This window comes from Erinaceus europaeus, chromosome 11 (assembly GCF_950295315.1).
Source record: "Erinaceus europaeus chromosome 11, mEriEur2.1, whole genome shotgun sequence".
NCBI classification, from domain to species: domain Eukaryota; kingdom Metazoa; phylum Chordata; class Mammalia; order Eulipotyphla; family Erinaceidae; genus Erinaceus; species Erinaceus europaeus.
The window spans coordinates 57,620,499-57,635,577 of record NC_080172.1 but is presented as its reverse complement, the minus strand read 5'-3'; the positions used below and the strand labels follow the sequence as shown (position 1 = coordinate 57,635,577).

Below are 15,079 nucleotides of genomic sequence, written 5' to 3'. Positions count from 1 at the left end.
GACTAGATTTGGAATTTATTTTGAAGTTTCACTCAAGACTTACTAAATGAATATAAATGAATATAAAGGCTGAGGGAAGAACAGCATCACATAGGTCACATAGGCTCCTAAGCTGAATATGGGCCCCAGATCAAATCAAATCGTTGGGGTTTACAGTCGACAATATTTATACATCTTTCCCACATTTGGGAGCTATTCTCTTCCATGATCCAGCTTTCTGGTCCTTTTTCCAACCACACATCATCTCCCCAGACAATAACTTGGATGCACCTGCATATCAGACTTCAGGCTCAGGGAAACAAAACAAAATAAAACACTAGTATAGCCACAGGCCCTTTGGAATATAACTAAAATATGCCTACTAGCTATCTACAAAACAGAGAACCCCCTCCACCCCCAACTCTTCATCTGCAATATTATAGCCTTTAGGTTCATGACTGGTCAACAATTTGCTTGACTTTGTATGTTAACTCTCTTTTTTTTCCAGCCACCAGGTTCCAGATACTAGCATGATGCCAACCAGACTTCCCTGAACAGACAACCCCACCAATGTGTCCTGGAGTTCCACTTCTCCAGAGCCCCGCCCCACTATGGAAAGAGAGAGGCAGGTGGGAGTATGGATGGACCTCTCAATGCCCATGTTCAGAGGGGAAGCAATTACAGAAGCCAGGCCTTCCACCTTCTGCATCCCACAATGACCTTGGGTCCATATCCATACTCCCAGAGGGTTAAAGAATAGGAAAGCTATCAAGGGAGAGAATGGGATACAGAGTTCTGGTAGTGGGAAATGTGTAGAGTTGTACCCCTCTTATCCTATGGTTTAGTCAGTGTTTCCTTTTTATAAAATAAATAAATAAAAATACAATATCTAGATTTCTTACATGAACAACTGAGCAGGTGATAGTGTTATTTATAGAGATAGGGAGACTAGTGTAGGTTGTGGGGTGAAGAGATAATTAGTCTATTTTCCTTAAATGTTTTTGCATGTGCTAAGTTTGAGACACCCATTGTATGGCCAAGTATTTATGTTAAACATGCTGTTGGCTACATGAATCCAGACAAGTAGTTGACTTACAAATTAAAATGTGGTGTCTTAACTACTTGCATAAAGCTAAGGGAACTGGAGGTTATCTAGAAATTAACTGGTGGGGGTGGGGAGAAAGAAGGGCTGAGGTCTAAGCAAAATTTAGAGACTAGAATGAAGATACAAGGTAGAGAAAGACTAACAGGAAAGGAATTAACAGGAATATATGTTGCCCTAAAAGTCAAGTGAAGACTACATTTCAAGAATGCATGCTTAAGGAGGGTGGAAGAGAGCTCATGCAGTGGAGCACTGGGGTTGAGTTCCACCATCATTCTTCTGTATGGGTGTTTTCTTCTCATCTCCCTAAAAAAATAAGAAACTTGGGCAGTAAAGGTCAATCAGCATTATCACATAGGCTCAAAGTCCCGACTCCATTCCCTGGTGTTGCAGGATAGAGGGGGTGGGTGGGAAGGTGGATGAATATCAATATGATTGACTGAGAAAGATTACGGTGGGTGGGGCGGGGGTGGGTGGTGGGAATGGGACATAGTCTTTTGGTGGTGGGAGTGGTGTTTATGTACAATCCTATTAAAGTGTAAACATTATATAAACCACTATTTAATTAATATGAGAGGCAAAAAACTGATGATATGTCTAGAACTTCATAAAACACAGACTGAGTCTTTTTAATACATAGGCTGTCTTTGATATGTTTTCTCCCAAAAGCCTAGACCAGGGAGAACAGAAGCAACTGGCAGCACAGCTATATACAAGATGCTGGGTACTATACCCCAAACCCTACCAAAGGGACTTTCCAAAGTTAACCCTATAACCAAATAATGTGATGATAACAATAACTATCCATTGTCTTCTTGAACCCTAAGACAACAGGAACCTCACATTTCCACTACAGAGCCTATATTTCCCCCAGTCCTGGAACCTTAGGGTGAGGCCCACTTTTCTGCAAGCTGCTCTCAATTCAAATAAAATAATATTGTATCCGCGGTTCGCAACCTAATCAGCACAACGAGTGCCACCCCAGCACGCTGCACTTCAGACTGTTACCACTTCAGGTGTGGAATGACAACCCTTCAGCTTCATCACTCAGGTGAGACCTTTCCTTTCACAGTATTCTCTAATTCCATTCCAGCTGTTCCACTCCCCAATAAAGTCCCCAAACCTAGATATAGTCCAGGTCCCCTGAGATAGAGCATAGGTTCACCCGTGCCCATAAACTAGGGGAAAAATATATACCTGAAAGCAGAAGTACACAAGAGCATGCAGGGAATACCCCCAACACCTCATCTGCACTATTACAGTTTTTAGGTCCATGATTGTTCAACAATTTATTTGGCTTTGTATGTTAACTCTCTTTTCAGCCACCAGGTTCCGGATGTTGACCAGACTTTCCTGGACAGATGACCCCATTAATGTGTACTGGAGTGCCACTTCCTCACAGCCCCACCCTACTAGGGAAAGAGAGAGACAGACTGGGAGTATGGATCGACCAGTCAATGCCCATGTTCAGCGGGGAAGCAATTACAGAAGCCAGACCTTCCACCCTCTGCAATCCACAAGGACCCTGGATCCATACTCCCAGAGAGATAGAGAATGGGAAGGCTATCAGGGGAGGGGGTAGGATGTGGAGACCGGGTTATGGGAATTATGTGGAATTGTACCCTCATTCTATGGTTTTGTTAATGTCTCCTTTCTTAAATAAATTTAAAAAAAGAAAGATTACATAAAGTCAAACACTACTACTACTACTGAAAGGCTGAGTAACAATTAAGAACTGACTGACAAGTTTGTTATGCAAGGCATTACTAGTGATTGAACATGCATGAGAACAGAAAGATGATGAAAAAAATGAAAGCTAACGTGAACTTTGCGCCTGAGAAGACTTTCTGTATGCATGTAATGTTTGTTATTAGAGTCAAGGAGATCATTCACCTAATTCCTTGGTGTTTCATGTCAAAAGACATGGAATTATCTAGAATGAAACAGACCTGGCAAAATAAGCTAGATTCAATACCACCGTAGTATTCTAGATAAAGTTGTATGAAAGGACTATTCTTATTTGATAATATATGAAATAGAGACTAAGTTTTATCTAGAAGTCAGGTGTTCAATTCTTTCAACTGGCCTTCGAAATCTGTTCACAAGTACTCAGATGTGAACTGCACAAACTAAAGAGGACAAATAAAGACTACATTTATTTTCCATGGTTGAACTGTCATGTGCACTGAAATGATACTTTTCAGAAATCAGAATTTTCTTACTTCTAAAATAGGAGTAATAAATTCCTGGGATTACTGTGATTGAATGATATAACAATAGTATTAAAATTGCATATCAGAAGCCCGGGCACAAAGTGAGACATAGCAAAAGTCACCTGACATAATTTTCTCAGAATCACTGTGAAAGCCACCTGTACCACTGATAAGATAAAACTGTCTTTATGTGTGGCAAAGACCAAAATACTCACTGTCACACAGTGGAACAAGCACCAAACAAACCACACACAAACTTCTGAACTAAGAAACCTAATTTGTCTGAATGTTTTCCCTCATAATGACTTCTTAATTCCCAACATTCATTTCCCCTGATTCTGCTCCTATGCAACTGAGGGCTGCAGGGAAAGGGGGTGGGGGTGAACCATGTAACTGTCCTGTTTGCTGCTCACTCAAATACACCATTTCCTATGTCAGTGGGGCCTTCTTTCAATAGCTTCCAAGATGTCCTTCAATGATACCTGCCTGCTGGAGTCAATACCCACGTGTAGCTCACTCCCACAATGAATTGGGCTCACCTATGTGTAACTAGCAGGACATTCTAAAGATGAGTCATACAAAGATATTGTGGCTTCTGTTGTGTTCTCCCTTGAACTGCATGCTTTAGGAAAGTTAGTTCCCATGACTTGAAGATACTGAAGCAGCCCATGGAAAGGATCCCCCCCTTCAAGACACTGAGAAATACAACCAGCATCAGTGCCTACCACGTGACTGAATCACCCTGGGTGGAGATCCTCCAGCTACAATTGGCATTGTTAGTACAACAAAAAACACACAATTAAAAATGTGTGATCAGTGTGGTATACAGAACACCAAGTGGAGCTAATTTAACTTAGAGAAACAGACACTGTCTCTTTCAGAAAGCTTCAGTTAATCTCAGTTAATTTAACTTAGAGAAACAGACACTGTCTCTTTCAGAAAGCCTCAGTTCAGACAAAAAGTAGAATTCTACTCACAAGAGTTAAGGATAAACCTGAGAACCTTAAGGTGGGAGATACTCAATATTTTAAGACACTGAAGGAATCAAGAGAATTGAAGATGGGCTACAGCAGGTGCAGTGAACTACAGGTTACTAGATATTTTGCAAACATGCCTTTTAATCCCAACAGTAATTCTGTAAGGTAGATATACCTTCTATATGAAAGCATTAAAGCCCAGAGGCTCAATTATCAGTTCAAAGCAACGGAACTACTAAGTGTAGTCTGAGATCCAAATTCAATATTATCTGACACTAAAATTTATCCCATTCCCTCCCTCTCTGTCCCATCACATTGCCTCCTTTCTCTTGTTGCTATGAAGAGAAGTCACAGTTGAAATTATTTTAACCATGTTTTTTTAATATTTATTTATTGCCTTTTGTTGCCTTTGTTGTTTTATTGTTGTAGTTATTATTGCTGTTGTTACTGATGTCACTGTTGTTGGGTAGGACAGAGAGAAATGTAGAGAGATGGGGAAGACAGAGGGGGAGAGAAAGACAGAAGCCTTGCAAACCTGATTCACTGCTTGTGAAGGGACTCCCCTGCAGGTGGCTCGAACCGGGATCCTTATACAGGCCTTTGTGCTTTGCACCACCTGTGCTTAACCCGCTGCGCTACCACCCGACTCCCTAGCTGAAATTATTTCAACTTGCCTCCAGCTCCTAGCTGAAATTATTTCAACTTGCCTCCAGCTCTAAATTATCTATCTTCATTCATCCCCATGTGATTTTACGGTGTGTTCAATTATTTTACATTTTTCACATGGCATTTATATGAATATTTTATTACACCTTATTCACTCTCCTATAAGTCAATCAAATAAGATCAACTATATCTTTAAAACTTAGTTGCTCTTAACCTTAGTCCTAGTCTGAAAATACACTCCCATTTCTTCAAAATACTAAACTCTTCTTTCCAGAAAAGTTAAGCACACTCAATGCTTTATGAGAACTCTTGTTTTTCGGCCTTCCTTTCTTCTATTTATTAAGCCTACTGCAATCATGCATCTATCTCTGTAACACTGCTAAAACTGTTCTTTGCCAGTCAACAAATACCCAAATGTTAAGAGCCAGTCAAATCATAACTGCATTTACTGTTGATTATTCCTTCCCTGAAGCTCTTTTATTTCATTGCCAGCACACACTGGGAGACCTATAAATTCAAGCACATCTTTCCAGTAGAATTGGTTGAACCTACTTCCCAAGTCTTAAAAAAGTCACTTTGAGGCACAAGAAACTGGTTGTTAAATGAGTAATAAATAATAGAGCTCTTACTGCAGGACTAAACTTAGTGCCAGTAAATAGAAAGTAACAGATATTTAACAGAGTGAATTCTTTTGTTTCATCTCTAATAATAAAACAAAGACCCTATCCATACTACACATACAATATATGTATATATGTTCATAAATAAGCAGATTCTCAGATTTAGATTTAAAAAACTTTATAAAAGTACACACATGATAAGGGGGATCATCACTAGGGTTCCACTGCTCCAGGCTAACTTTTCAGATAGAAAGACAGAGATAGAGAGACAGGGTGGGGGTGATAGCATAATGGCTATGCAACAAGACTTTCATGCCTGAGGTTCTAAGGCCCCAGGTTCAATCCACCAGTTAGAGCTGAGCAGTGCTCTGGTCTCTTCTCTCTCTCTTTTATATAAAATAAAATGTATTTTAAAGAGGGGGGTACAGAGACACTTCAGTGTAGTGGGGGCCTCTGACCTAGGTCATGCCTATGACAAAGCAATTGCTGTATCCAAGGGAACTATCTTGCCAGCCCAACAAAAATATTTCTAAGTCATGCCAACAGACCAGGTCACTTAAAATCATCATTCAAAACAAACATCCAAAGCAAATGTTCTAAAGGAAAGCTATACATCTTGCCATTTCTGAAGGTAAACTCACGAATCATTCAAATAAGAGAATAAACTTGTGCTCAAATTCAGACTGGAGAAACAGTCACCAGATAGCATGTCTGCACTGCCATGCTCACAAACCCAGATTGGAACCCTAAGTCCCTAAATCAGACACATCATAGACTGATAATGGTGAACTGAATCTGCATGAGACAACACTTTCACTGAACCTCTAAGAATAGAATCTACTTGTCTATAGACTAAAAACTAGCACAGACCTTCCTGGTCTACAATTTATACCTTCAAATGGCTTTCTCATAATCAGATAATACCACGGGTGTCTGGGAGACAGAATCTAGGATGTGCAATTTTTCACTTAAGCACATACTTTTCCCTATATTGCACATCATCTCTAACTGCTATTGATACACACATCCTTCCCCAAACTTTCTGAAATACTTAGTTGCCACAACTTCCCTATCATTCATTCAGCCTACAGTAACGTTGCTTCAAAATACCTATTCTTAGTGCAACATTGTCTATGGTCTCATCGTACCCATTCTTTACAACTGTGTATATTTATATGGGTGGCCAACTTAACTTCATGTTTTAATAACTCAAACGTTTATTGATATCAGACAATGATGACCATTTAAGTCTAATTTCTAGGCTGGCTGCAGAGATCCTCCCTACTCAACAGACAGGGGCAGAGGCTTAATGCTCAGGTATCGCCACGTGCTCGGTCCCCCCCCCCCCTTTTAATTTTCCACAGTTGTGGACATCCCATCTTCCAACTCATTTGTACAGCTCGTGAATCTGAGCCGACTGAAATACGGAAAGAGCAGACTCCTGCCGGGTGACCGAGCCCCTGTGTCTCCATCACCGGCCTAAGAGTCAGCAGCTCGGAGCACTTCCCCCTCCAGCGGTCAGGGAGCGGAAGCACAAAGCCAGACCAATGTCACTCCAGGGACTGCGGGGATCCAGACAGCTCAGCATCCAGGGCGCAGCGCCCACCCAAGCCCCGACTCCAGCTGCTCTGGAGTCTACACCGGGGGGGTCGGGCTGACAGTGACTAGGCTTCCGGGCTCTGAACAGCCGGGCTCCCCGAGACCCTCGCCGACTTGCACGCCCGGGCGCTCCAGTGCCCCTGGGCTGCCTCATGACTCTCTTCTCCCTGACAAGTCGTCCCTGACAGCGTCTCATGGCTGAGAGCCCCGACTCACAGCTGGGGGGAGAAGCAACAGGCTCGCTCCTTCAGAGAAAAGTCAGACTCGCCCTCTGCCCCCGGCCGAGTCCCGTGCGACTGCGGCTAGCCGCGCCCCCGGCCCACTCCGCCCAGTCTTCCCTGCTGGCCTCAGTCCCGCTTCTCACAGCAGTCCCGAAGTCCCATCCGGGCGGCGGGCGAGGAAGTTTAAGCTCCACGGAGAAAGCAGCCCAGCGGCATCCCGGGACACCCCTTGCCAGCAGCGCAGCGAGCGAAGCTAGCGCAAAACCCCCGAGGCTGAAAAGTCAGCAGCTGCCGAAGGTCTGCGCTGCGAAACCCCGGCTTCCGCTCCCGGCCCGCGTGCACCAATCAGAGGCCGGGGCTTGCGTCATTTCCTCCTCGAAGGCAAAAGGAAGGTCGGGCGGAAGAGAAAGCCCGAGCGGACCCGGAAGGGGAGAGTCTGGTGGGCGGGTCCAAGCGGCCCGGAGCCTCGTGGAAGCTAGGGTGAATACTTTGCTTGCACGGCGTCTAATTCCTTATGCTACGGTAGCATCGCCTGCGTTTGACTAGGCCAGCCGGCAGCCTACGTGGTGTCAGCAGCGCTTGAAGCGGGGTGATTGTGAGTAAATCCCAAGGTTGGAAGGGAACCCGGGCGTCAGTGTTCTCCCGGCCTCGGTGCCCGGAGGCTTCTGGGTGTTCGGTGCGGTGCCCGGGGCTGGCGCGTGCTGGGTGCAGCCTCTGATCTCGCGCGCTCCCTGAAGATGCTCCGGAGCTTTGTTCCCTGTGCGGAGTCTTCCACGTTTTCTCTTGACTGAAGGCTCTAACTAGGGATTTCTGGCAGATCTGTTATCTCAAATTCCAGTGTGCATCATCGAAACAACTTTCCCCCTTCTTTGGGCAGTGGTGGTAGAGGGGGAGGACTATGGTTCAAGAGGCAGGGATGATGGGGGCATGGACTGAGGAATCTCCGGTCATCATCTCCCTCCAAAAGCCGTTCTGTGTACTTGAAACGCTAGAGTCCCGCGCCAAGTTAGATGGTAGACAGTATTGAAGCAGTGGAAAGGCCGACGATAATTGGGTTAACCCGGAAGGCAGTGGAGCTCAGAGGACAGCACTCATTAATTAAAATGGGAAGTTTTTATCAGCAGAGATAAGCAGTAGGAAGAAGACAGGGTCGCAGAACAAGAAAGGAAGCCAGATTAGTCTGAGAGGAGGTTATAGGAAAAAGAGGGACCGTTAGGGTGCATTCCTGGAAACTGCAGTTCAACCCATTTTGGTGTTTTGGGGTAGGAACAGTGCATTTGAAAAGACTACTTGGATAATATCACTTTCAACATATTTTGTTTGACAGGACAGAGAGAAATTGAGAGGGAAGAGAGGCCAGGGAGAAAGAGGGATCTGGAGAGAGAGAGACCTGCAGCACACTGCTTCACCATTCTTGAAACTTATCCCATGCAGGTTGTAACCAGGGCCTTGACCTTGTTCATGCCAAAGTGTGTGCTGAACCTGGTGCACTACCACCCAGCACACAATCTGACTTTTTAAATGAAGCACAAATGTGAGATGGTAGGTAGAAAACTGGTACAGGAACCCAGATATAAAAGACCTGGAACAGATAGCAATGAAGAGGAAAAATACAAAGATTTATTTATATGAGGTTCAGGGGAAGGGGGAGAGAACCAAAGCATCACTCTGACACATGTGATGCCAGGCATCAAACTCGAGACCTCATGTTTGTGAGCCCAATGCTTTATCCACTGTGCCACCTCCCAAATTGCTATACTACTGATTTATTCAGAATAATAAAGATTAAGAAACAAATTATATGTTGTTGATCATATGATTCATGTTTTCTAGCTTGGCAGAGCCCAGATATCCTAAAACTGAGTTTTCTTGGTTTGTATATACAGTTGCCTCACCTATGGTATTGGACAATACAACATGGGGCTCACCAAACAGTACCTTCGCTATGTTGCCAGTGCTGTATTTGGCCTTATCGGAAGCCAAAAGGGTAATATTGTCTTTGTGACACTTCGTGGTGAAAAAGGACGTTATGTGGCAGTGCCAGCCTGTGAACATGTTTTCATCTGGGACTTAAGAAAAGGAGAGAAGGTAAGCCAGAAATTAATTAAATTACTATTGACTTATGGGAAGCAGAAGATGAGTTGTGTACGTATCTTTTAAAGAATTTTATTTTATTATCTTTCTTATTTATTGGCTAGAGACAACCAGAAATCAAGTAGGAAGTGGGTAGTAGAAAGGAAGTGAGAGAGACACTTGAAACTGCTTCACCACTCAGCAAACTTTTTGCCCTTGCAGGTACAGGAACAAACAGCAGTGAAGAGGGAAAATACAAAAATTTATTTATGCGAGGTTCCAGGGAAGGGGGGAAAGCATCACTGACTCATGCAATGCCAGGCATCAAAATCATTGTAACATGTGCTCTCAACCAGCCATGCTACCACCCGGCCCCCTCATGCACGTATTTTTTAAATGGGACCATAGAAATATTGATTTTACCTTGTCTGATTACTCTCAAACTTTTTCCTTGATGACATACTAACTGTTTTCTTTTACTCTATTTTGATAACAGATCCTCATTCTTCAGGGGCTTAAACAAGAAGTCACTTGCTTGTGTCCTTCCCCAGATGGGCTGCACTTAGCTGTTGGTTATGAGGATGGGTCCATCCGCATCTTTAGTCTCTTGAGTGGGGAAGGAAATGTAACCTTCAATGGACACAAGGCAGCTATCACCTCACTTAAGTATGATCAGCTAGGAGGCAGGTTGGCTTCTGGGTCCAAGGTAAGATCTTGTTCTATTATTGGAGTTTATTCTGTTAAAGGAACATGAGGCTTATGCAGAAGCATGTAGTTTTCAAGAACTGTTATGTAAAACAGTGTGCTCTTGGTGTACCAAATTGTGTAAATGACAGAAACAAATGTTGAATTGAAAATTTTTATTATTTCTTTTCTTTCCTGTCTTTTTCTCTGTTGTAAAGGCCAGAAACAAAACGAGGAGATATAATTATATGACACTGTGCAAGTACTACCCGCAATATTACCTAGGGAAAAAAGAAAAAATGCTGGCAATGAGAGCTTTTGTAATTCTTGGCCACTGAATGTGATAAAAACACTGACTCTCCTGTACCTCAGGGTCATCAGTTAAAAACTATGACTTGGGGCCTGGGCGATAGTGCAATGGGTTAAGTGCACATGGCACAAAGCACAAGGACCAGCATAAGGATCCCGGTTCAAGCCCTGAGCTCCCCCAGCTCCTGCAGGGGAGATCACTTCACAAGTGGTAAAGCAGGTCTGCAGGTATCTTATCTTTCCCCCTCTCTGTCCTCCTCTCCTTTCTTGATTTCTCTCTGTCCTAACCAACACCAATGACAGCAGTAACAACAATAAACAGCAAGGATAACAAAAGGGAAAAACTAGCCTCCAGGACCAGCAAATTCGGAGTGCAGGCGCCAAGTCCCAGCAATAGCCCTGGAGGCAAAAAATGAATAAAAACTATAATTTACAAATGACTCATTTTTAATAACACTGTGACATAAAAACACTGATCTTTACTGAAGAATATATAAGGGTTGGATAAACAGGGCTCTACATTATGCTTTTGAACAAGAAGACAAAGTATAGGAAAGATGCTAGTGTTTCCTGATTAATTTATGTAGTTAGAACAATTTAGTACTCCAAATATTTTTAGCTACTTTCTTTTTTAGAACATGACCAGTATCTAAAAGCATGTGTAGAAAAACTAATTACTTAGAAAACCAAAGTTTGGGGGTGGGGAAGACAGAGTTTCAAATACTAACATGCATTGTAAAGCTTTAATTTAAAACATGTCATGTTGGTATTGTAGCATTCAAAAATTGATAGGTTGTTATATTGAAATGGAGATTCCACAAATCTACTTTTGTGTCTATTTGAAAGAAGTATAAAGGAAAAGATTGGTTTAAATAGTTAAATTATGACCTGGGGAGACAGCATAAGTGGGTATGAGGCTGTGAGGTCCTCGGTTCAACACCCATACCACTGTAAACCAAAGCTAAGCAATGCAGCTGATCTGTTTAAAATTACAGTGAAGTAAAAGTAAAACACGGGTAGGTATGAACCTGCAATTCAAAAGAGATGCAAGGACTATGACTTTTGATGTAAAAACAAATTCCATTTCATTCCATTGTTTGTCAAGTTGGGCTTTTTCTGGTTTAAAAAAAAAGTTGTTTTTTTTAATTATTTTTTTTTAAATTTTTTATTTAAGAAAGGATTAATGAACAAAACCATAAGGTAGGAGGGGTACAACTCCACACAATTCCCATCACACAGTCTCTATAACCCACCCCCTCCCATGATAGCTTTCCCATTCTCTAGCCCTCTGGGAGCATGGACCCAGGGTCATTGAGGGTTGCAGAAGGTAGAAGGTCTGGCTTCTGTAATTGCTTCCCCGCTGAACATGGGCGTTGACTGGTTGGTCCATACTCCCAGTCTGCCTCTCTCTTTCCCTAGTAAGGTGTGTCTCTGGGGAAGCTGAGCTCCAGGACACATTGGTGGGGTCTTCAATCCAGGGAAGCCTGGCCAGCATCCTGGTGGCATCTGGAACCTGGTGATTGAAAAGAGAGTTAACATACAAAGCCAAACAAATTGTTGAGCAATCATGGATCCCAAGCTTGGAATAGTGGAGAGGAAGTGTTAGGGAGGTACTCACTGCAAACTCTAGTATACTTCTGCTTTCAGGTATATATTTTGCAGTAGTTTATGGATACGTGTGAACATAAGCTCTCTCTCACAGAAACTGGTGTATATCTAGGTTATGGGACATTGTTAGAAAGTGAACCACCTGAGATGAAATTAGAGTGTACTATAAAAGGAAAGGTCTCACCCGAGTAATAGAGCTGAAGGGTTGTCATTCCACACGTGAGGGGTAGACATGCAGCTTTTTAAAATTTTTTAAAATATTTATTCCCTTTTGTTGCCCTTGTTGTTTTATCGTTGTAGTTGTTGTTGTTGGATAGGACAGAGAGAAATGGAGAGAGGAGGGGAAGACAGAGGGGAGGGAGGGAAAGATAGACACCTGCAGACCAGCTTCACCACTTGAAGCGACTCCCCTGTAGGTAGGGAGTCGGGGGCTCGAACCCGGGTCCTTATGCCAGTTCTTGCACTTTGCGTCACATGCACTTAGCCTGCTGGGCTTCCACCCAACTCCCAAGTTTTCTGTTTTATCTCTCTTTAGGACACTGATGTCATTGTGTGGGATGTGATCAATGAAAGTGGCCTGTATCGTTTAAAGGGGCACAAAGATGCCATTACACAAGCACTGTTTCTACGGGAAAAGAATCTTCTAGTTACTAGGTAAGGAAAGAAGTTTAATTCCCATTCATTTCTAGGGGAATTCTTGGGAGAGGGTTTCTCTAAGGTATATGCTTCATTCTCGACTCATTTCTCTGTACTGTACTCAAGCCTGTGTGCTCACTTCCTCTTCTGTTTGTTCTGTTGTCCTCTTTTCTTTCTCTTCTCAAGTAGTGTCATCAGGGTTATTCAGAGCTCACTCTTTTTTCCAATCTGTGATTATCTTACCGTGATAACTTTTCCTTGTTCCTTGACCTTTTAACCCTTTTGTAAAATAAGTTTGTCTAATCCCTAGAAACTGGAGAAAGTAATCTTTAAAGCAGTGGTCAAATATGAATGCCAAGCATTTGGTGTAGCTGTTTTGTAAGGCTTGGGCATTATCACTCCTAAGGAATGGCAGCCAGGAAACTTTATCATTTGAAGAACATAGTAAGGGAGTCGGGCTGTAGCGCAGTGGGTTAAGCGCAGGTGGCGCTAAGCACAAGGACCCGCATAAGGATCCTGGTTCAAGCCCTGGCTCCCCACCTGCAGGGGTGTGGCTTCACAATCGGTGAAACAGGTCTTGCAGGTGTCTATCTTTCTCTCCCTCTCTCTGTCTTCCCCCTCCCCTCTCCATTTCTCTCTGTACTATCCAACAACAATGATAACAATAATAACTACAACAATAAAACAACAAGGGCAAAAAAAGGGAATAAATAAATAAAAATAAATATTTAAAAAAAGAAGAACATAGTAGTAATGACTCAGAAATCATGAACTTCTAAGTGCTGTACCATTTGTGAGTTTGTTCCTGTGGAGCAGGATGCAGGGTGCTAAGTAGAGCTTGTTAAGTTACTGTCAAAGAATGGTTCTACAGGTATGCTAAAATATGCACATATTACTTGGAGAATAGAAAGAAAAAGAAGTAAAGCCACAGGTGGGGTTATATAGGAAACACTTTAAGTTTTTTAAATTTATTTTTTTATTCCCTTTTGTTGCCCTTGTTTTATTGTTGTAGTTACTGTTGTTGTTATTGATGTCATTGTTGTTGGATGGGACAGAGAGAAATGGAGAGTGGAGGGGAAGACAGAGAGGGGGAGAGAAAGACACCTACAGACTGCTTCACTGACCTGCAGGTGGGGAGCTGGGGGCTTGAACTGGGATCCTTAAGCTGGTCCTTGCGCTTTGGGCCATGTGCGCTTAACCTGCTGTGCTACTGCCCGACTCCCAGGAAACACTCAGGTTTCATTTGTTTTTCTAGTTTTGTCATGAAGGAGGGTTATAGTTGACTTGTATTATTATAGAGACAGGCAAGAGGTATTTCAGGTAGAAAGTATAGAGTCCATTGACAGGGAGGTTATGGGCCAAATCATGGAGAATTTGAAAATATTGCTAGAGAACATGATTTTGAGTCTATAGCGAACCTTCAACTAGTGTAAACTTAAAATACTAAGGTTTTCTGTATATGGATATGGTAAGAGAACAGGAATGGACAAAGAGAGCAAAAGAGAAGCTATTAAAGTGAGGCTTAAATTCAGGTTTCCATACAGAAATGATTTGGTAGGAATCAATTAGATACTTAGTAGGGGAGACTTTTTCAGGACATCGAGACAAAGTGAACATGGGAGGCAAGAGGACAGAAGCCTGAGGTGATAGTGTGAAAGAATTCTGATTGTAGAAATGAAAATGATGTGTAGAAGGCCAGATTCTGCATCCTTTTCATTCTGAAGTCAAAATTATTGCTGTTCTTACAGGTGAAACATTTAATTTTTCACCTAAGAATAACCACATGGAGAGTTAGAATTCTTCACTGATTCACAGAAAGTGCAGGGAGAGAATAGTGATGTTACATGTTGTTATATGCGCTGTGTGTCTGTGTGCGTGCGTGTTGGGTTTTCACCTGCTCAATTTCAAGATTCTTCCTAGTGGAAGGTTTGCTTTGTTTTGTATTCTATTTTTTTTAGTGGGAAAGACACCATGGTGAAATGGTGGGACCTGGACACCCAGCACTGCTTCAAAACAATGGTTGGCCACCGAACTGAGGTACTTATAGTATCATGGACCCAGAGATAATGTGGTCCTTTCCTGGCTCTTTGTTTTTCCTGTTCACAGTAGTAATCTTGTGCTTTTTTATAAAATGAAAGGTCTGGGAGAGGGATATAGCATAATGGTTATGCAAAAAGACTTTCATGCCTGAGGCTCTGAGGTCCTAGGTTCAATCCCCAGCACCATTATAAGCCAGAGCTGAACAGTGCTCTAGTATCTGTTTCAATCTCTCTGTCCCTCTTTCAACAAATAAGGTATGTTAAAACAAAGATGGAAGGTCAGTTTGGTGTAAGAAATGCTGGCCACTAGAGCAGGTACAAATGCCATGACAATGCCAAAAAGATAGCCTTCA

General features: G+C 42.6%; 2 protein-coding genes across 4 annotated transcripts in view; one reads left to right on the top strand and one right to left on the bottom strand.

Annotated features, from left to right (window-relative positions):
- Positions 1 to 7,695, bottom strand: part of GDAP2 (ganglioside induced differentiation associated protein 2) — a 71,097-nt gene extending 63,402 nt beyond the window's left edge. For both annotated transcript variants that reach the window (XM_007534772.3, XM_060201809.1), the window contains exon 1: positions 7,521 to 7,695. The gene's annotated coding sequence lies outside the window, so the exon portion shown is untranslated. The remainder of the gene's footprint in view (positions 1 to 7,520) is intronic.
- A 137-nt stretch (positions 7,696 to 7,832) lies between these two features.
- Positions 7,833 to 15,079, top strand: part of WDR3 (WD repeat domain 3) — a 42,967-nt gene continuing 35,720 nt past the window's right edge. Inside the window, exons 1-5 of one of the 2 annotated variants that reach the window (XM_060201807.1) lie at positions 7,833 to 7,972; positions 9,264 to 9,465; positions 9,947 to 10,156; positions 12,587 to 12,705; positions 14,646 to 14,724. In XM_060201807.1, the coding sequence (XP_060057790.1) occupies positions 9,295 to 9,465; positions 9,947 to 10,156; positions 12,587 to 12,705; positions 14,646 to 14,724 (579 nt within the window). In that variant the 5' untranslated portion in view covers positions 7,833 to 7,972; positions 9,264 to 9,294. The remainder of the gene's footprint in view (positions 7,973 to 9,263; positions 9,466 to 9,946; positions 10,157 to 12,586; positions 12,706 to 14,645; positions 14,725 to 15,079) is intronic. The other variant, XM_007534771.3, reaches the window with a different exon arrangement.